Source organism: Urocitellus parryii, chromosome 5 (assembly GCF_045843805.1).
Source record: "Urocitellus parryii isolate mUroPar1 chromosome 5, mUroPar1.hap1, whole genome shotgun sequence".
In the NCBI taxonomy this organism is placed as follows: Eukaryota; Metazoa; Chordata; class Mammalia; order Rodentia; family Sciuridae; genus Urocitellus; species Urocitellus parryii.
In genome coordinates this window covers 195,915,813-195,934,326 of record NC_135535.1, presented here as the reverse complement: position 1 = coordinate 195,934,326, position 18,514 = coordinate 195,915,813, and the positions used below count along the sequence as shown (strand labels likewise).

Sequence of the window (18,514 nt, the reverse complement as noted above, 5' to 3'; positions counted from 1 at the left end):
ATGCGATGCTGAGAATCAAATCCTCACACATACTAGGCCAGTGCTCTACCACTGAGCCACAACCCCAGCACCCCCAATGTTTTTAAAAATCTGTATGTAATTATGACAGCATGATTTTATTTTGAAGTGTTTGTTCATTTTTTAAAAAATAACTTTATTCCCCCAAAGTTCAAATAAATCATGGCTTACAGGTTTCTAAGTAGTAAAATTATCTTATATATTTATAACAGAAAGCACATTAAAAAAAACCCCAGAAACATGGCTTGAGAGGAAATATTTAATCTATTTCATGAAAAAAAGTATACAGCTTTAGAAAGAGAGGCAGTAGGTTTCCACATGAAGTATAAACATACCTTCACTTTCTAAGATCACATGTACCGCACTTTTTTTTTTGCATCTCTGAAGGCCCCTGTGCTTACTGCAAATGATTAATACATGCACTCAAAGAAAAGACACTGAAGAATACGGTCTTGAAATAAAAGTAGAAATAGTGTTGTATAAAAATATATGTCTGTCTACATTAAATACTTTAAAAAAGCACAAATAAATTCTTCAAGAACTAGACTGTACCTACAAGTATCAGCATCTGAACTTGTAATCTACGATTTTCATTGCATTTTCAATCAATGAAGAAAAAAATAAATATAATTATACTTTGGAATTGTAAGGATGAAGTCAGCACAGCAGACCAGCTCTAGTTTGAGAAATAAAACCACATACTTTCTCCACACAAAAGATAGGAAAGAATCTGAGTTTTTATAATTTAATGTATTTATGAAATGTTATAATTTGAAGCAGTGATAAATGTATGTAAATCTCAATTACACAGCAAATTTTGATTTCTCTACAAACCACTTGTAAAGTAATGACAGTGATCCTAAAATGGCTCTCAATTATCCTAAGAGGGAGATTTAAAATTTTTTTTTTAACCTATGGGAAGTATAATTAGAACATATAGATCAAATGACAGTGAAATTAATTTCAAGTCACAAAGGGTATTGCTCCCCTACTTTGAAAACTGATAATAGGAATTTAAGGGGAGGAAAAAAATCCCCCCACAAGAAACTCATTCTTCCCTATCTATGGTTACTGACCTGACCACAGTTCCTCCCTGAAACTTCTACACAAACTCTGTGGTTTCTAAGGAGCGGGAGGTAGTGCGCAGGGGAATGGTGGTTTCTGTTTTCCAGATGATGCTAATGACGACGGTTCACAGGCATGGATACAGCACAACGTGTCACACGCAGCTCCATCCCAACACAAATCGGCTGGTGTTCCCTCCCAGTGGGATTAAGAATAATGACTATGAAATTTTAAAAGTGGAAGACAGTTACATGGTGGAGTCAGGAACTTGTCTGTTTTTACCCTTAAGAAACATAATTTATTAACTAATGTTTTGTCCTATTTATCTCAACATATTTTTCATGAGCATTGCACAAACTACGTAAAGAAAGAATAACAAAAATTTTGCTTAAACTGGTCTGCTTAAATCTGAAGTCTGATTTTTTTTCTCTACTTCTCAGCACTGAGTTCTCCCTTCACTTATTTCAAATGGAAACCTGTAACCAAACACATTAAAATTAAAAAGGGGTAAATTGTGTTTGTTCAAGTATTTAACATTAAAAATCTGACAATGTTGCCTAACCCTGTGTTTCTTAACCAAGACTGATAGAGGAAGGAATCCTTACCACTTCTGGACAGTTACAAGGATGCTTTTTGGTACAAGACTGTTGAGTACTCATTTGTGCTTATTTAGTGCTTTTTAATGAAAGGTGGATGGTCCAGGGGGAGGAATACTTGGAGATGTCTGCAATACTCTGCTTTTGGTCCTGAGGCTTTCAACAGAACAAAACATCCCTTGGTCCTCTTGAGTGGCCAGGGAAGGACACCAAAACAACAACTAACTCTATCTAGGCAAATGGTCCATGACACGTGGCTAGTATTTTAACTTTACAACTCTAACCTTTGAAAATGATTAAACCAAACCAGCACACTAAGAAAAGGAAGGGCTGTGTCAAAAAGCCGAGTAGGGCCTCCTCCATTCTTCTGTATGCAGACTCTGCCAAAGGAGGCCAGGCTAAACTGCAGGTTGAATATGTGCAAGGGCCAGGGCTTGTCGGCTGTGGAATGTACATAGATGACTCGTGCCTCTCACTTAAAGTACTATTCTTTATATTAACCTATTGCAAAGAAATGAACGAAAAGCAAACTTTTACTTATTTGGGACAATACAGTGATTTAAGATTAGTGCTAATTCTTCATTCACATAAACTATGTGCCACAGGTGGAAAAAGCAATCTTGGTGATTAATGGTAAATTCGACTTTTAAAATATGTCAACATTCATCACTTTCTTAAATGGACATATATCACCTTATAGATTTCAGGAATGGGATTTTATACTAAAATTAATAAATTCCTTAGTGCATGCTACTGTTAGTATTTATTAAGCAAGCCATTTAACAGTGAAAAGATGACTGCATTCTGTATAAGAATGATCATTAATCAGAATCACTGGCAGATAATCACTGCTAGCACTTTGCTTCATTTCTTTTAATAGCATCTAATGCTGAAATCATAGGCTGACCCTGGCAAAAACTTTACTCAAATTGAATTACATGTATTTGTGTCATTGTGGAACGGTCTGCATACCAGTATTTACGAAGCAAGAAAACACTAGACTTTACATTACTAGAGCTAATTTGCTAAGGAAACAAAATTTTCTTAAAAATACAAATGATCTTATCAGGGTTTGAAACAGTCCTGTGCTAAGAATTGTTAACTCTTGCGGCCATGGTCTTCATTACTGTCTGCAGACCAACTGAAGCCACACAGGTGGGACCAGCACTGGGATTTCTTTAATACACGCATCTGCCAAGAAAATTTGTGGATTAAAGAAGAGTCGTATATAAAAATCTTTGGGGAAACAATTATTCAGACCATTTTAAGGCCTGAATAATAGTTTATAACAAAAAATCATGCAATTAAATGGATTTAAACTTCAAAAATAATCATTAAGAGTACTGGGTTCTCTGGATTGACAAATTACTACATAGAGCCTGGAAAGATGCCACTTCCTGAATGTGTGACCTTGACTCTGCTGGTATAACTGCTCACCCCTATCTCAGCTTCTGGTCCTTCCCTCTTAAGGCGATCCTGAGTTACTGTACAAAGCGTTTGAAGAAGCACTGGGAAATGCTTACTACCTAGTTGAAGGCCTAAGAAAGTGTTCACAGAAGTAAGTGTTCTGCATCTCGGCTTTTTAACCTTATACCCTAGTGTAGCAGAGCCAGGAATTAGGAGACCTGAGCCAGGACAAAATATCTACCATTCACTCTCCTCCCTCCTCATCCCACATCACCTAGCAACTGTGGACACCCAGCCCTGCTCTAGGTATCAATGTCATTTTGGGAGCTTTCTGATCTCAAAGCTGTGCCCTCATCTGCACAAAGGAAACAATAATCTTCCTGTCTAGTTTATAAGGTTATTTTGAAGCTCAATTAAGGCAGTATCTATTAAAGCACTTTGAAGATCCTGTAAGCACCATCAGAGTGAAACTTTGGGTTAAAACACGTATCCTGGTGCAAGTTGTTAGGCACGTGCTGTTGGAGTATGGTTCAGGGTGTCTGGACCTTCTCTGAAGCAAGTGGATTATTCATGGGTCCAGAATATCTTTTTAAAGTTTTAATATGACTGTAGGCATGCATCTTTATAACTACAGTACTGTTTCGAAAACAATGATATGCTTTATTATAGAACTTTCTCTTCTTCAACCCCAACTCTATGGAGAATACTAACACAACAAATAGTTGGTAGATAAAGATTTTCCTGTAAATTTGCAGTTGCAAAGAAAATGTCAAGCCATGTGTGTCTGTGGTCAACTTATCATTATTATTAACTAAGCCTTTAAGTAGCAGTTTCATTATTTACTAAATGCTAAAAAAAATTATTATGCTATAGGTACATATTTTTATTATCTTCCCCAATTTTCCAACTTTGGAAAAACAAGTAAAGAATAACTTATCTCAGGGGTATTAGCTTGAAAGTAGACTGGCCATAAAAGAAATGTGAGAACTTCTTGAACTAGTCTTCATATCCATGTACACATACACACACATTCATCCACACATATTATACAGTTTTTGGCTGCATTAAGACCTATATATTAAGCTTACTGTAGCTTTTTGAAGACCTGATAATACTCTAAATACATTATTAGACAGTTAGGGATAAAATTGTTTTTCATAGTCTTTGAACTTTGCCAAAGTTACACTTATAGGTGATTAAACACAAGGTTTTCTCTTGTGAATAGGTTAAATATTTGTTTGAGATAGAATACTCAAGATAAGCAAAATTCTTTCCAGGGATCATATTAATCCTGAGTATAAATTTTTTTAAAAAATCTTACTATTTGTAAAATGATATCACAGCAAGGAGAAAAAAAATATATAATTCAGGGTAAAAATCCAGGCATTATGTCAAAATGTGTGTAATGTTATCTTACTAGCATTTTAATTAAGGTGACTTAACTGAAACTTTAACTCTTTTGAAACCCACTGGACATAACTTGTGCAACAGAAAAGCAAAAGTAAAAAAATAAGAGCCCTAACGAAAAACAGAAGGCAGACATGGATCAAGAAGTTTTAAAAATAAACTTTATAGTGCCTACTCTTATATAAGAGGTTTATGTTAGTTATAAATTCTAGAATCACTTTTATATTGCTTTAGTGTGATTTATTCAAAATCATACTAATCCATTATAAATAAAATTTTTAGTGTATAAAACAATGCAGACTGGCAGTGGGTAAGAATAAAAATGTTCAATAAAAGAGTACTCTGAAAATCAAGAAAAGTATTTGCTTAAAACTAATCCAAAACTCTACCTAGGCAAGTAAAGGGAAAGCTTAAAAAGTAGTTTTGAATTTTTAATGTACACAAAAATATATAAACATATTCTGGGTATTATACTGAAAAATAAGTCATCAGTTATTTCTACATTAGCAAGTTAAAACTCTATTTCTTTTAGAGAGTGAGACTATTTATGTCCTTATACAGGAAATGAGCCAAAATATTCTCATCCTGTCCAAGTGGAAATGAGAAGTATGATAAGTCAATGACATTAAAAAGTAATAAGGTCTATTCTCCATAAAAGAGAAAATTATGTTTTGGTTGTTTGTGGAGGGAAAAGGTTTAACGAGGTAATTACATACAATTTTAAACAGAATTCTTTTTTATTTTATATTTTTCTGTAAAAGTAGTTTTTGTAGGCTATTAACTAATCAAAGTCATGATCTATACATTCTCTTAAGAGATTTCACCAACCTTCTGAAACAAGTAAATACTATGTTTCAAAACTGTATTTCCCAAAATATACATAAATGGGCAGACAATGTGTTTAAAAGATTACACTTCAAATTTAGCATTGTTTTTAAAGGAGGGGAAGCATATTATGTCATATTGTTTAAAAATATAAGGAGGGGAAGCATATTATTCCATATTGTTCATAAATATTTATTAAATAAATAAACATGGTCCACCTGAGGTTTTTAAGATCTTGTAAGCTGATTAAATCACAAACATGTTGAATCTACTTTTGGAAAAACAAGAGTAAGTTTTTAGATAGTTATAAGATAAATTGTGATAACGGTAATTTTTTCTAAAAATCTCCAGTATTCTCAGTAGCTATTTTTTTTTGGAGTTCAAAAAACCAAAAACCAACAAAACAGTATATGTTTTGGCTCTAATATTTTAAAAAGTAGTTAAGATATACTATACCTGTGAATTACACAAAAGTACTTCACATTGAAAATTTCAATATGAAGACTTAAATGTGATCTTAAAAAACATCATGATCAACAATCAAAATTTAAATTTTAAATATGGGAATCAAAACCCCAAAACCAACAAATCTGCATTTAAAGCTTACAAGTAAAATATAAATTTCTGAAACAACATACATACCCATTTATATCAGATTCAGCTGTCACAATAAATTTTTTATCACAGACAGTAATGTGTCCTAAGTCCCTTCTCCTTGAAAGTTATACTATTTCTGGGACCCATTCATTATCTAGTGATAATGTGTTCATTCAAAAACCAAACCAAACCAAAAAACAGTTAAGGAACAGGCCTATATGTTCAACTTTTTCTGTATAAAGTTATAAGGCATTAATAATGCTGTGTTAAAACAACAAATAATTTATAATAAAAATAGATCAAAACTCTCTTTTTAAAAATATTTCAGCTGAGAAAATCACAGAAGGGAATAAAGATATATGTAACCACCACATGCTCTAAGCATCTACTGTAAAGAAAATAATATATACTTTTTTCTTTTTTGGCTTAAAGTAAACCTTATGCCTTAAATGGCAGGTATCCTTACACAAACATGTAGACTGGAGCTTAGGTCTATCTAAAGTTACTATAAAATTTACATATGCAAATGTGTTTATTTCTATTAATAAAGGTAGAAAAAGTTAGTTAAAATACTTGGTATGATTATATCAGCACTGCAAATTATCTTATAATATTCTTTAGAGTGTAGTCTTCAGTCTTTTGCCAAATAGCTGCAGAGATTTCATATCTTTGTCTAAATGATGGTCAATGACTTAGCTAATATAAAAGCAGAATGAATTTGTGTACAATAATAAATAAGCATAGCTTTATTTTAATTTTAGTTGCTAGAACTGAGCAATGGGCGTCTTGAATCCAGAAGCAGAAATAAAATTTTTTCTGTAATGAAAGGAATGGAGGACAGGGCTTGTGACTAAGTGCTGCTAGCTGGCTTGCTAGAATACATACCTGAGCTCTACTGGATCTATGTACCCTGGTTGTGTGTAAGTTATCTCTAAAGGCTGCCTGAACAAAATTCCCTTCATCATGCAAGCACTGCTGTCTGCACTACAGTAATAGAGAAACACGCTGATAGATACAACTGCTGTAAGTGATAAGCAATTGCCAGGAATTTGCAGTGAAATCGTTGGTTGGTTGGAAATGTTCTCTATGTCTCCAGATGGTATCTGTCCTTGAAGAAGCCACTCATTGCCTAGAAAATAAAAGAAATAAATTGTTAAGATTGTATAAGAAGACAAGTAGGAGACTGGAAAAATCTCAGGGAGACAAGATACATTCAATCAACTAATATTGATGAAAGTTTCTAATGCTGGGCACTGCAATCTGGGGCAAAGGCATAAATATAAATAAGACATAATGACCACAAATGAGCCCCATCTGGTGATTTCTATATGTAATTATTACAATTCTTCCTTTGTTTAAACACCATAAATCATAAACTTAATTCTACTGAAATCAAGCTGAATATTACAAATATGGCTCTAGATCCTTGAGCCCCAAATTTCAAAATGAAATCTAAGCAGGATAAATAAACACAAGCTATGTGAGATAACAGAACATTTTACCACAGAGAAACACAGAGACACAGTACAAAAAGAACTTCATCTAGAGAATACAAGTGTATGTACAACTCCACAGTGGCTTTTTAGTTAAGATAATGGTAAATTCTGAAATATCTTAGAGTAATAATAATAAAAATACAGATAATGCCATATATACAATCTCTGAGTCCAAACAATACAGAAACTAAGATTTTTTTCTACCTCATTTTAATAGATAAAACTCATCTTAGACTTAGATACTAAGATCATCTATATAACAAACATTCAATAAACCACTAAAGAACTTTAAGCCTTCTAGTATTAAAATTCTTAACCGTCTGTATTCATTTCGAGCCTTCTCTCTGAGGAAGGCCTGTGTCCTATTGAGGAAGCAGTACTGCACGGACATTCTGCTCACAGGGGCAGACACCAGGAGTCAGATTTGGGAAACACAGCAAGAAAGTCTTCCTGCTAGAGAACACTCAACATCTCTCACGATGCATCATTGTCTTGGCCTTTGTACAAAAGCTGGGTCCTCCACTGAGTAGCCATGAGACACTTTTTAGCTTTTTGTCTCTTTTCTTTGCCTCCTGAGGAGCCACAGACTCAAGAGCCTGCCTCTATTAGTTTTCTCTCCTCTCCCCTTTGGTTGATTGCTTCTAATATTCGGTTGACTGAAAAATGAAATTTGAGAAAATTTAAGACACCCCATTGCTCAGTTCTAGAAACTGCAATTAAAAAAGTTAAGAAGAATAAGGAGAAGGTGAAAGGGAAGAACTGGAGTTAAGTGTAGAGAGTTTATGCAGGAGTTTTTCAACAGGTCTATAATTCTCCTGAAAATTCTTTGGCTTTCTTTACTTAGTTCTGGACTGGGAGCATGCTCTACTTAATCCTTGATTTCACTTGATAGAAAATTAGCACAGAATTTCGTAAATTTTAAAGCCAGATGGGTAAATAATAAACTGCTCTATTTTATATTCAAATCAAGAAATAAAAGAAAATATTTCTTAACCTATTTTCATATATATGACATTAAGGATCTGTGAATTTATAATATATGCCAGAGGTTTTTTTTTTTCTGCTTTTTTTTCTTTTGGCTTAAAACTTTCACATATGCTAACCACTTTAACTGTCTCAAAAAGCAGCCAAAAAGAGAAAATATCTTTTAATCCTAAGTGTACAAATGTATTCCATAAAATAATTTTCAAAATCTTGCCTAAAAGTTTATTTGCCTGTATGTAATAAAAATGGCACAAATATCTTGGACAAGTGATGAAAGAGCTAAGTATTTTCCCCCAGACACTTCACTTTAGTACCATTTGTATTTTATATCCCAATGACTTGAGAGTAATTCATCTGTTTAACAAAGCAGAGTTAAAAATGTTAATCTGTCAACATCTTATTTTAAAAATCAATACGCTGCTCTACAATTACACAGAGAGAAATGAGATTAATGATATCCAGCTGATGCACCACTTCAGACCTGGGGGCACAGACACAACAGTTAAACCAGCAGTATAGGGTCTGCTGTGAACCCAGAGGGCTGTGGGACAACTCTTCTGTCTACAAAGCTAGCTCCAACTCTCTGAGTAGTGCATGGCTGCCCCGCTCCTTGTAGGGAGTGAGAGGGGTGGTTTCCCTGTAGGCTCAGTCAGCCTCCCAGTCTCTAACTGGCATCTACACAGCTGGCCCACCAAGTTCTCTTTGTCCTCTTGATTTAGACTTGTTGAGTGGCTTCTGTTCTGAGAATGTATGAAGGTAAGAAGGCATGAAGCCAGGATTTGGGTAATGTACAAAAAAAAAAAAAAGTGTGTGAGAGGGTATGAGGGAAAAAGAGTTGGGGAGGAAATGGAAGATTGAGTGAGAACGTGTGAAAGAGCGTGGGAGACTAGGACAGAGGATGATCATTTGAGACAAGAAGTCCTACTTTCAGAAGTTCTGGACCACTACTATCCCACTGTAAAACTGCTGTCCGCTACATTACAGATGATGGAAAGCTCTAGAAAAACTCTAGTAAAACCAGGCGGTATGCTTATTCCGTAGCATCCATGAATGAAACAAGAAGCTAGCTCACACTATAAAGGGCAGGGACTGCATTAAGGTGACTAGACAGATGAGTTACAGAAAAAGATGTTAAATAAGGAGGTGCCACTTCATTTCTCTATTTCAGACTTTAAAAGGTTCTTTTTGGGAACAAAAATGAAGAAAAAATGAAGAACAAGCTTAGAATATGGGAAGAAGTATAGGCAAGTCCATTCTCTAAGAAACTGCTAACAACTGAGGTGTAATTCAGTGAGTTACACTGTTCTTTAATAAAATGGAGGAAAGGACCTCTGAGATCAAAGAAAACTGCCAATGTGGGTTAGATCTAAATTCATTTTTTTCATATAATCTTCCTCAATCACTGAGTAAAAAATAACACATGATAAATGAGCAAAAATTATTGTATTAAACATAAAAAATTTATTAAATATTTTCATACCTTCAGCTGTTAGAAACCAGCAACTGGATACTCCTTCAGTTAGCTTTGCTCCTGACGGGAGGTCCAGTCTGAGCTTGAACTGCAGCGTCTGCCCAGGACAAGCAGTTACTGTGGAAAGCCCAATGCTCGGGGCAGATTTAGGCAGTTTGGGTACCGTCTTCTGTTTTTCCACTAGGAATGGGCCATCTACCACGGCATTTTCAGATCTGAGGACAGGGAGCTAGGAAATCAAAAAATCTGTTATTAAAGCACCAGTACTGTACAGCAATTGAGAGTGAGTTTATTTTTAGATTTCAGTAGGAAAATGAATTTCTCTATCACTGAAACTGTCATTCTAGTCTGAATTAGAAGGTGTTTTTCCTGATGCCCTCCAGATTCAAAAAGAGAACCAATACTTATAAAAGAGTAATTGTCCAATTATGTTTATAGGTGGCAGGAAATCAAAGCAAGATTTTATGAATTTAAATGTAGTAGATATATCCATCCCCTTATAATTTGTAGCCAAGTATGTTATTCATCTTATAACAGAGATCTATGTGAAGAAAGATGACAGCTTTGATGGTAAACTGTTTTTTATTTTAAAACATATTCTTTGCAGATTACTAGAATTTTAGAAGAAACAAATCTTTTTTCCCCCCCAGGTAAAGGTGATTCATCAAGAGGTAGCTATGATAGACACTTCTCTTACAATTCTATTATAGACCATGTCCACATCTTTAAAATGTGGCTTCTAAAACTTCCTCTGGCAGATAATTTGGTACTGGATTCACCATAGGGAACAAAGATTACACGATAATCTCAGGATCACTGCGTAACACCACCCAACCCACGTGCCGTGTGTATGTAGTATGTGCTGGTGTATCTATATATTTAAAAACAGATCTGAGTCCTTCCTTTTCTCTTGAAGGTTCATCAAATTCTCTCCAACTCCCAGTCTCTTTCTCAAACTCTCAGCACAGATGGAACTTATATTTTAGGAATGACAGGATATCCTCAAAGCAGTCCTGCTGGTCTGGTTATCACAGAACACAGCGGAGGAGGGCTTACTATACCACCTCCACGTGTCACCTGAGCCACTGGAGATGGTCTGACTCAAAGCATCTCTGTCAGTGCCATGGCACCTGAGTACTGTTCTTAAAACCACACCCTCAACTTATGCTGCAGTTCACTTACCACAGAAACTGTTCTTGTTTCTAAGTCCATCACTTTAATTTGGTGATTATTGGTATCTGCGACATACAACAACCGACCGTTCTCTCCAACACACAAGCCTCCTGGCTCATTAAAAGCTGACTCAGTAAAACTGGAACTGAAAACATCATTTGTGTCTCCGGTTCCTGCTAATGTTGTACAGCTTTTTGTTTTTGGATCCACAACTTTAATCTAAAGAAAAAGAACAAAATTTATGTATCTGAAGATCCACCTCAGGCTTGTATAATGGAAAGGTACAGCATCCAGAAAATGTTAGAGTTTTGGATAGCCATTAAATTATCAATAAATCTAAAAAAAAAAGTAGGTATTTCCTTATTCTCTTGAAAAGCCCAACACTTATAATCTAAGAAGAGGTATTCCACCCCAAGAACTAAAAACTGTGTATTTTCTAGGTGTAATCTTGGATAAATTTTTTTCTATAATTAAAAATAAATATTTCTATTGTCTTTCTTTACAGTGGAACATACTTTCACAACTGAACTGACCCTTTTCTCACGAGCATCTAGCACTGACAGAAGATTTGAACTTCTTTAATGACATCAGTCACGTCTCAAACATATTAAATTTATGATCTCTTATTACAAAGTGTTAACATTTGTTATCTATGGATGCTTTCTAAAAAAGAAACATGCAATGGGAACTGAAGCCACTAAAAAGACAAGTGGGGACGCTGGTGGAGATGGGATTTCGTGGCAGCAGGCACTTCGAAGACGAGAGCTCAGAAGCCCTCGCCTGCTAGTTGACACATTATCTTCCAGGCTATTTGCTTTCTCCTTATTTCCTGAACATATTTTGATGGATCACAATTCATAACTTTTTTGTGGGGAGGGGTACTGGGGATTGAACTCAGGGGTGCTCTAGCACTGAGCTACATCACTGGCCCTTTTTATTTTGAGGCAGGATCTTGTGCTATGATGCCCAGGCTGGCTTCGAAGTTGAGATCCTCCTGTTTCAGCCTCCTCAGAAGTTGGGACTCCAGGTGCGTGCTGCTGAACCCACACAATTCATAACTTTTTATTATAGCCAAGTTTAGTGCTTTTCCTGCTTCAGATATCATCATAATATCTTGCCAAAGAAAGGACCAGAAGAAACACAGAACAAGCTGGTACACAGCTGCCAAGGGCTGTTGTTCCTCTGTATTCTGGAGTGGCACTAGTAGGAGGCACACAGATCTTTCAGCGTTTTAAACACCACAGGCAAAAGCAAGGCATTATATAATTCTGTCAAGACTCACCTTGTGATTATAGGAATCTGCCACATAAAGCAAATTTCTCTTTTTATCCCACGCTACTCCAAGTGGGTGTTGAAGCTTTGCACTGAGGCCTACTCCATCGACATCACCAAAAGCAAATAAATTCTTTTATTTTTTTTAAAGAGAAAGAAACAGCAGTTATTAATTTTTATAATGTTTGTTAGAAAATAAATACAATCAGGGCTGGACACTTGCTGTAGACTGGCAGGAACTCACAGGACTGTGGCCTAGGCTGGTTTTGGTGCATCACCACTCTACTCACGCGTGGTGAGGAACAGGCTAAATCATCGAGGCTGGTGCCCTTTTCAACCAACATCTAATATGCACTCTTCTCTTCTCAGTGAGCAATATTCTATCCCTTCTGTCTCTCTAAAGCCTTAACGTTTACATGGTTACATATCATCAAGTAGCACTGATTTACTTTTTTTAGTCGGCTTTACTTGTTTTTCTTTATACTCATATTTTCTTAGGCTTGACCTCCATTTGATCTCATGAACAGGCCAAGAATGACTTGTCCTAAGTTTCATTAACTCTGCACAATTCAGGAAACTGACAGCTTGATTAGTAACTGGGCACACTGCAAAAGTGACTTTCTTTACCATGGGATCTCTTTCTCCTCCTACGAGGTGCTTCACTGCTCCATCTTTCAGCGAAACGGTTCTCACTGTACTGCTCTCGCTATCTGCTACAAATAGGCAGCTCCAGGGATCTTCAGAGGCCAGAGAAAGACCTGAAGGTTGGGCAAAGCCCGCCTTGTGAGGATACGCATTGTTTCGATTTTCCTCATTTCCACTTCCAGCAAACCGAAGGCAGGTTCCTTTTTTTAGCTCACTGAAAGACAAGGTCATAGATGGCATCAATAGATGGGATATTGTGCCCAATATAGTCATCCAACAATTAATGAAAATGATCTAATCAATGGTGATAGCACTGTTAAAAAAAAAAAAATCAAAATTAGTGATCTTGGTCTAGTGAAACTGTGCTAGTCAGCCTTCTCTGTATAGAAACCTTCCTACTTTTCTTCAACATACACACAACTGAAAGCCCTCTCAAAGGCCAAACAGGAAATCCCTGACAGGATTGGAATTATAAAAATAATGGTCAGATTGTTTGATAAAGTTTATTCCCAGTTTAATGTCCTGACTGGTTTGCTGCATGAAACATTAAGTTCAGAAAGGGAACTAACAGGACTACCTAATTCGTGATAGTGTAAAGCTTACATTTTCATTAAAAATGTTTATGCTCTTGTGTAAAAATAGAGAATAACAAAAGGAATTAAGTAATAGTTTTTGAATGAGAGCCAGGTCAGGCATCACTACTTTAGGAAAATGACATAGGCTGACCTTACTGCATTGACTACTGAGTCACATCAAATCAACTTCTTACATACATAGGGAAATGTCCACTCAGGATACTGGAATGATCCTTTTTGTGATATAGAGAAAGTTTTACAGGTTAGTTTCTAAATTCCATGCATAGGGAAAAAGCTGACTTAAAATGTAATATTCAAAACAAATAAATTGAAAGGTAATTACTATTAAAAGTCTGAATACTTAAAAATTGAACCCCCTTAATCAAATAAAAAGAGTGAGAAAAAGCAGTACCTTTTAAAACATTAGGGGTCATTACTACTTGAGGACCAGCCATGAATAAAGATAATGCATCCTTAAAACTAAAGTGAGGGTCAATGTGAACCAAGTGTTCATTTTCCTATTATGAACAAGAATGATGATCTTATTCAATTAAGAAACTTAGACAGCTCTTGACCATTTATGTCCAAAATAGCCATCACCCAGAAGAACATATTCTGGCAAGCTCCATTACTTCTGTCTGCTGTTTACAATTAAGCCTCACGTACGCTGCTGGTAACCTCTAGCCTGGATAGCACTGACAGTCTCCTCGATGGCATCTCTACCTCCAGTTTTGTCCCAATCTGAATGCTGCCAGGGTTCTTTCAAAATCACAGAACTAATCATGTCACTCCCAGCCTGACCCTTTCTATAAAGGCCTGCAGAATGTCCAAATCTCTTAAGAGGACTCACAAGGCACTGGGTGATCAGCTGCCACTGACATCACTGGTGCCAGCTCTTGCCTGGAAACCGCCCCATCCCTGTGGAAGCCCTGCTCCTCCATGGGGTCTCAGTCCAGTATGCCTCTTCCAGGAAGCGTTCTCTGACACTCAACTCTTACTGATAACGGGTGTTCCTCTTACTTATATTCAGGACAATTTCAACATGAAGACTGCTCCAGTGATTCTTTTCTACATACACTGTTTTTGAATTGTTTGTGATCTGATTCTTCCTCTGTAGCCCACCGAGTATGGCAACTGCATGTTTTCATTTTATCTTTAATTTAGTGAGCATATCTTTTCATCTCTAGTACCTAGCACAGAGTGTATTTAATAAATATTTTTATATGATTGTTGTAAAACATTACATAAATATGTTTCAAAGCAACACACACACATATACATAATATTTAGAATACCTGATATTTTCAATTTTCTATATAACTGCTCCTTTCTATTGATAAAGATAATTGAGAGGACCTTACTTTCTATGGTGATTTAATGACCTTTATGGTCTACTGACTTTTATACTTCATTTATTTTACAAAACCTTACTGAGTACCAGATACATAATTAGGTACAGGGGATGCAACAATGAAAGGGACAGAGCTTCTTTTTTTAAAAGATGGTCTAGTATGAGGACCTAGTTAAAGAGGGGAGAGACAGGAAGAAAAAGAAAGGCTGGGCAAACTTACAAGCACAGTGATGTAATGATATTTGGATTACAGTGAGGCCACAGAGAAGGGTGTGGCCATCTATACCTGGAATGTCAGGCAGAGGCAGAAAGGCTCTATGGGAAAAGATCTGTAGAGACACCACCTTTCCATTCTCATATACCCTATGTTGGCAGTAAATTGATCTGTGTTTATGGTATGTGCCAGGCATTACACTGAGCTCTTCACAGATTATTCATTATCAAAGAAAGCATAGGAGATCAATATGAGTAAGGAAACTGAGGCTTAGAAATCAAACAGATGAGTTCTCCTAAACTCAGAGTCAGTCAACGGCAAAGCTAGGGTTCAACTCAGGCCTAACTATAAAACCTGCACTCAGTGACCACTCTGCCACGCGATGCTCCTCCATCTGAAGGAAGAACAGCAGTTACGAACTATGCGTCATTAGTTAAGGGCTCACCAAATATTTCTAGTTCTTTTTCTGGATGCTCAGGAGGACAGCTCTTCCTGGGCTTCTAGAAGCCAGATGTGATCACAAGACTTGCTTGGCTCGTGAAATGTGAGTAGAGGTGATGTGTGTCACTTTGCAGAAGTTTAGGGGCCAGTGAGTGACTCGCCACCTCCTTCCTTCATGATCTGCCTTGATGATGGGCAAAGCTCTAAAAGGCAGTGGCTTCATCAGCCAGGGTGGCAGAGCAGCGCTCCCCAGAGAATCTACACAGTGAGCAAGGAAAGTGTCTTGCTCTGAGCCAGCAAGAACTGGGTTGTTTGCCCTGGTAGCATAACCTAGAGTGTCCTGCCTAGTCCAGTGGGCCTGGTGAGCATGGCAACCCTCGGGGAGGGAACTCTGAGCCCCTAGAATACAGTCCACTCAAAGAAAGATGCAGAGACTTACTTTTTCTTCGGTAGTTTGCCAGAGTCCAGCAGGAGTGCCCATATCTGATGGGTCCCTGCCATGGCTATCCATAGGATGTCATCTCTCTGGACCTCTGAACCTTTATAAAAAATAATAATTACTATATTCACATCTGGTAATATAAACACTCCACTTGTTTCAGAAATTTAAATTCATGAACAATAGCAATATATTTATAAATCACAAAAGAAAAAATATGTTTTATGTTTTTATGTTGCTTTTGAAATTTTTCTGTTTTGTGAGAGGTTTACTTCTTCACTTATAAATTCTTTTTCTTCTTTTTATTTCAGTAGTGGGACTGGACCCAGGGGCATTCAACCACTGAGCTAACTCCTGTACTTTGTCCTTCCATCCCTGCCCCCACCCTTTTAATTTTGAGACAGGGTCTTGCTAAGTTGCCCTGAGATTCTTCCACTTTGGCCTCCTGGGTGGCTGGGATTATAGGCGTGCGCTACTACACTCAGCTCAGACTTATAATTTCATCTGGAATTGTAAGATTTCATGAGAATCCAAAGTGTTAGGATACACTAAAATTATTCAACACATGTAAACAATGTGTAATAATTAAATTAGGGGAACTAAAGTATTCTTAATAGGCTTATGCTTCTCTGCATTCTGAGCACAATGTTTTTAACTATCTGATTTCTTATCATATATAACAAAATAAATGAGCTGACATACTCTTCAAAGAAATTCTCAAATATCTAGAACAAACCCTCTAGGTTATACTCGTTAATAATAGCTTCTTTGAACAATTTCCATGAAAGAACAGAACTTTTAAGAGTTCAAGAAATGTGTATTTCCATCAGAGTCTGTAATTCAGACACAAATCAAAACAACTACTTAAAAACCCATGGTTAATTGGTTGTAACTTTTAAAAAAATTTAGGACTGACATACAAAAAATAAAACCAAGACTGTAATATATGATAACATAGCTTTTTACTAAATATAATTTTCTTTTTTAGAAAGTGAACGATATCACAACTTATTACAATGGGACAAAGGTCTACTTCTCAAATTAATTCTACTGTTAAGATATTTTATTATTTTAATTTAAAATGTATTCTAAAGTAATTGAGGCACTATAACTAAAATAATTTGTTCAGACATTATCTTATAATAAAAGGAATGTCTTAGAAAGGTCATGTTATTTATGTTTCCTTTAATTTTATGTAGTTTGTATCCAGGAGAATTTTTTTTTTTCATTAACTGGTATCTCTTTCAATTTAACAACAATAAAAAAAACAAAAACAAAACAAAACAAAAAAAAAAACCACACAACCAAACAATTAACCAAAAAAACAAAAAACCCACAAACAAACAAAAAAATGCAATGATGAGGATCGTCCTCAAATAACTGTGGCTGCCATGTGCCAAGCACTTTCCAGAGCTTCATTACAGTTTCTCAAAAGCCCCGTGAGAGAGATGCTGTTAGGAGGGCTGACTTATAGCTGGGTAAACAGGCTCGAAGAGGTCAGATAACTTGTCAGCCTCACAGAGCTAGCCAGCGAAGGAGCTGGACTCTGAACCCAGGCAGTCCACCAGAAACATCAATGCCCTTAACCATTTCACATGCTACTTCTTTCTCCGTGCTCTTAATTGCTATCCAGTAAAATCTAAAGAAAAATAATTCATTCAAACTTAGTATTTCATACTCAAATATGTCTATAATCATAAATTAAGGTAAAAATGACACTGGTGTCCATACATTCTGGGAACTGAGCCTCTACTTACCTACCTTAAAACTAGATCAAAAGCTTTCCACAATTAGTTTTTAACATTCCACACTGCTCCTTCAGCTGCTCTAGAGCTACACTCTGGGACTACTAGAATGGCTGCAACACTGAGGCTAATACCACATATACACTGAAAGGTCCAAGGCCTGCGGAGCACTGGGACAATGCTGAGAGGCAGCGACACTCAAATGTCAGCCACAACCATTACTGCATGACTTTGGACTTTAATTTTATAGCATGTCATTTTAGGGGAGTCCTAAGGCATTTACAGACTGAACAGCCCTTGAGAAGATGGCACTGAGGGTAAAAAGCAGGACACATCTTCCATGAGCACTTGTTAATTTTACAGTGAGCGTTACTAAGCCTGTCTCATAACAGAGGATACTCACAAAGGGCTTGGTTTACAACTGCTTATTTGTGTTCAATCTACCATGAACACAAGATTATAAACTTCTCAGCATTAAGCAATGAAAATGAGTTTATGCTCCTGCTTAGATGACAGTGATAAGAACTAAAGAAATGGCCAAAACAGAAAAAACAAAAACTTGAGGAAGTGACATAAACAAAAGGCACAGAAAGTCCACCAAATGAGCAATTCTCATGAATTTTAACTTAATCTGGAAGGTTTTCTAATCCTAATTTTCCAAAGCCCATATTTATTCAATAACATTTTTAGAATCCTATCTGAATGAAGCATCATAAAAGATAACGATTTCAAGTCTACCACTCAGTCCTCCCATTTCTCTGAATAGATCTAATTATGCTATAGAGTGATGGGC

The 18,514-nt window shown here is 36.2% G+C and overlaps 1 protein-coding gene across 1 annotated transcript in view; it reads right to left on the bottom strand.

Annotated features, from left to right (window-relative positions):
* Nucleotides 1–271: 271 nt before the first annotated feature.
* Nucleotides 272–18,514, bottom strand: part of Nhlrc2 (NHL repeat containing 2) — a 58,626-nt gene continuing 40,383 nt past the window's right edge. The window contains exons 6-11 of the mRNA XM_026389094.2: nt 15,977–16,076; nt 12,939–13,170; nt 12,322–12,444; nt 11,049–11,258; nt 9,876–10,095; nt 272–7,044 (exon numbers count right to left, since the gene is read on the bottom strand). Coding sequence (XP_026244879.2) covers nt 6,788–7,044; nt 9,876–10,095; nt 11,049–11,258; nt 12,322–12,444; nt 12,939–13,170; nt 15,977–16,076 — 1,142 coding nt within the window. The 3' untranslated portion in view covers nt 272–6,787. The remainder of the gene's footprint in view (nt 7,045–9,875; nt 10,096–11,048; nt 11,259–12,321; nt 12,445–12,938; nt 13,171–15,976; nt 16,077–18,514) is intronic.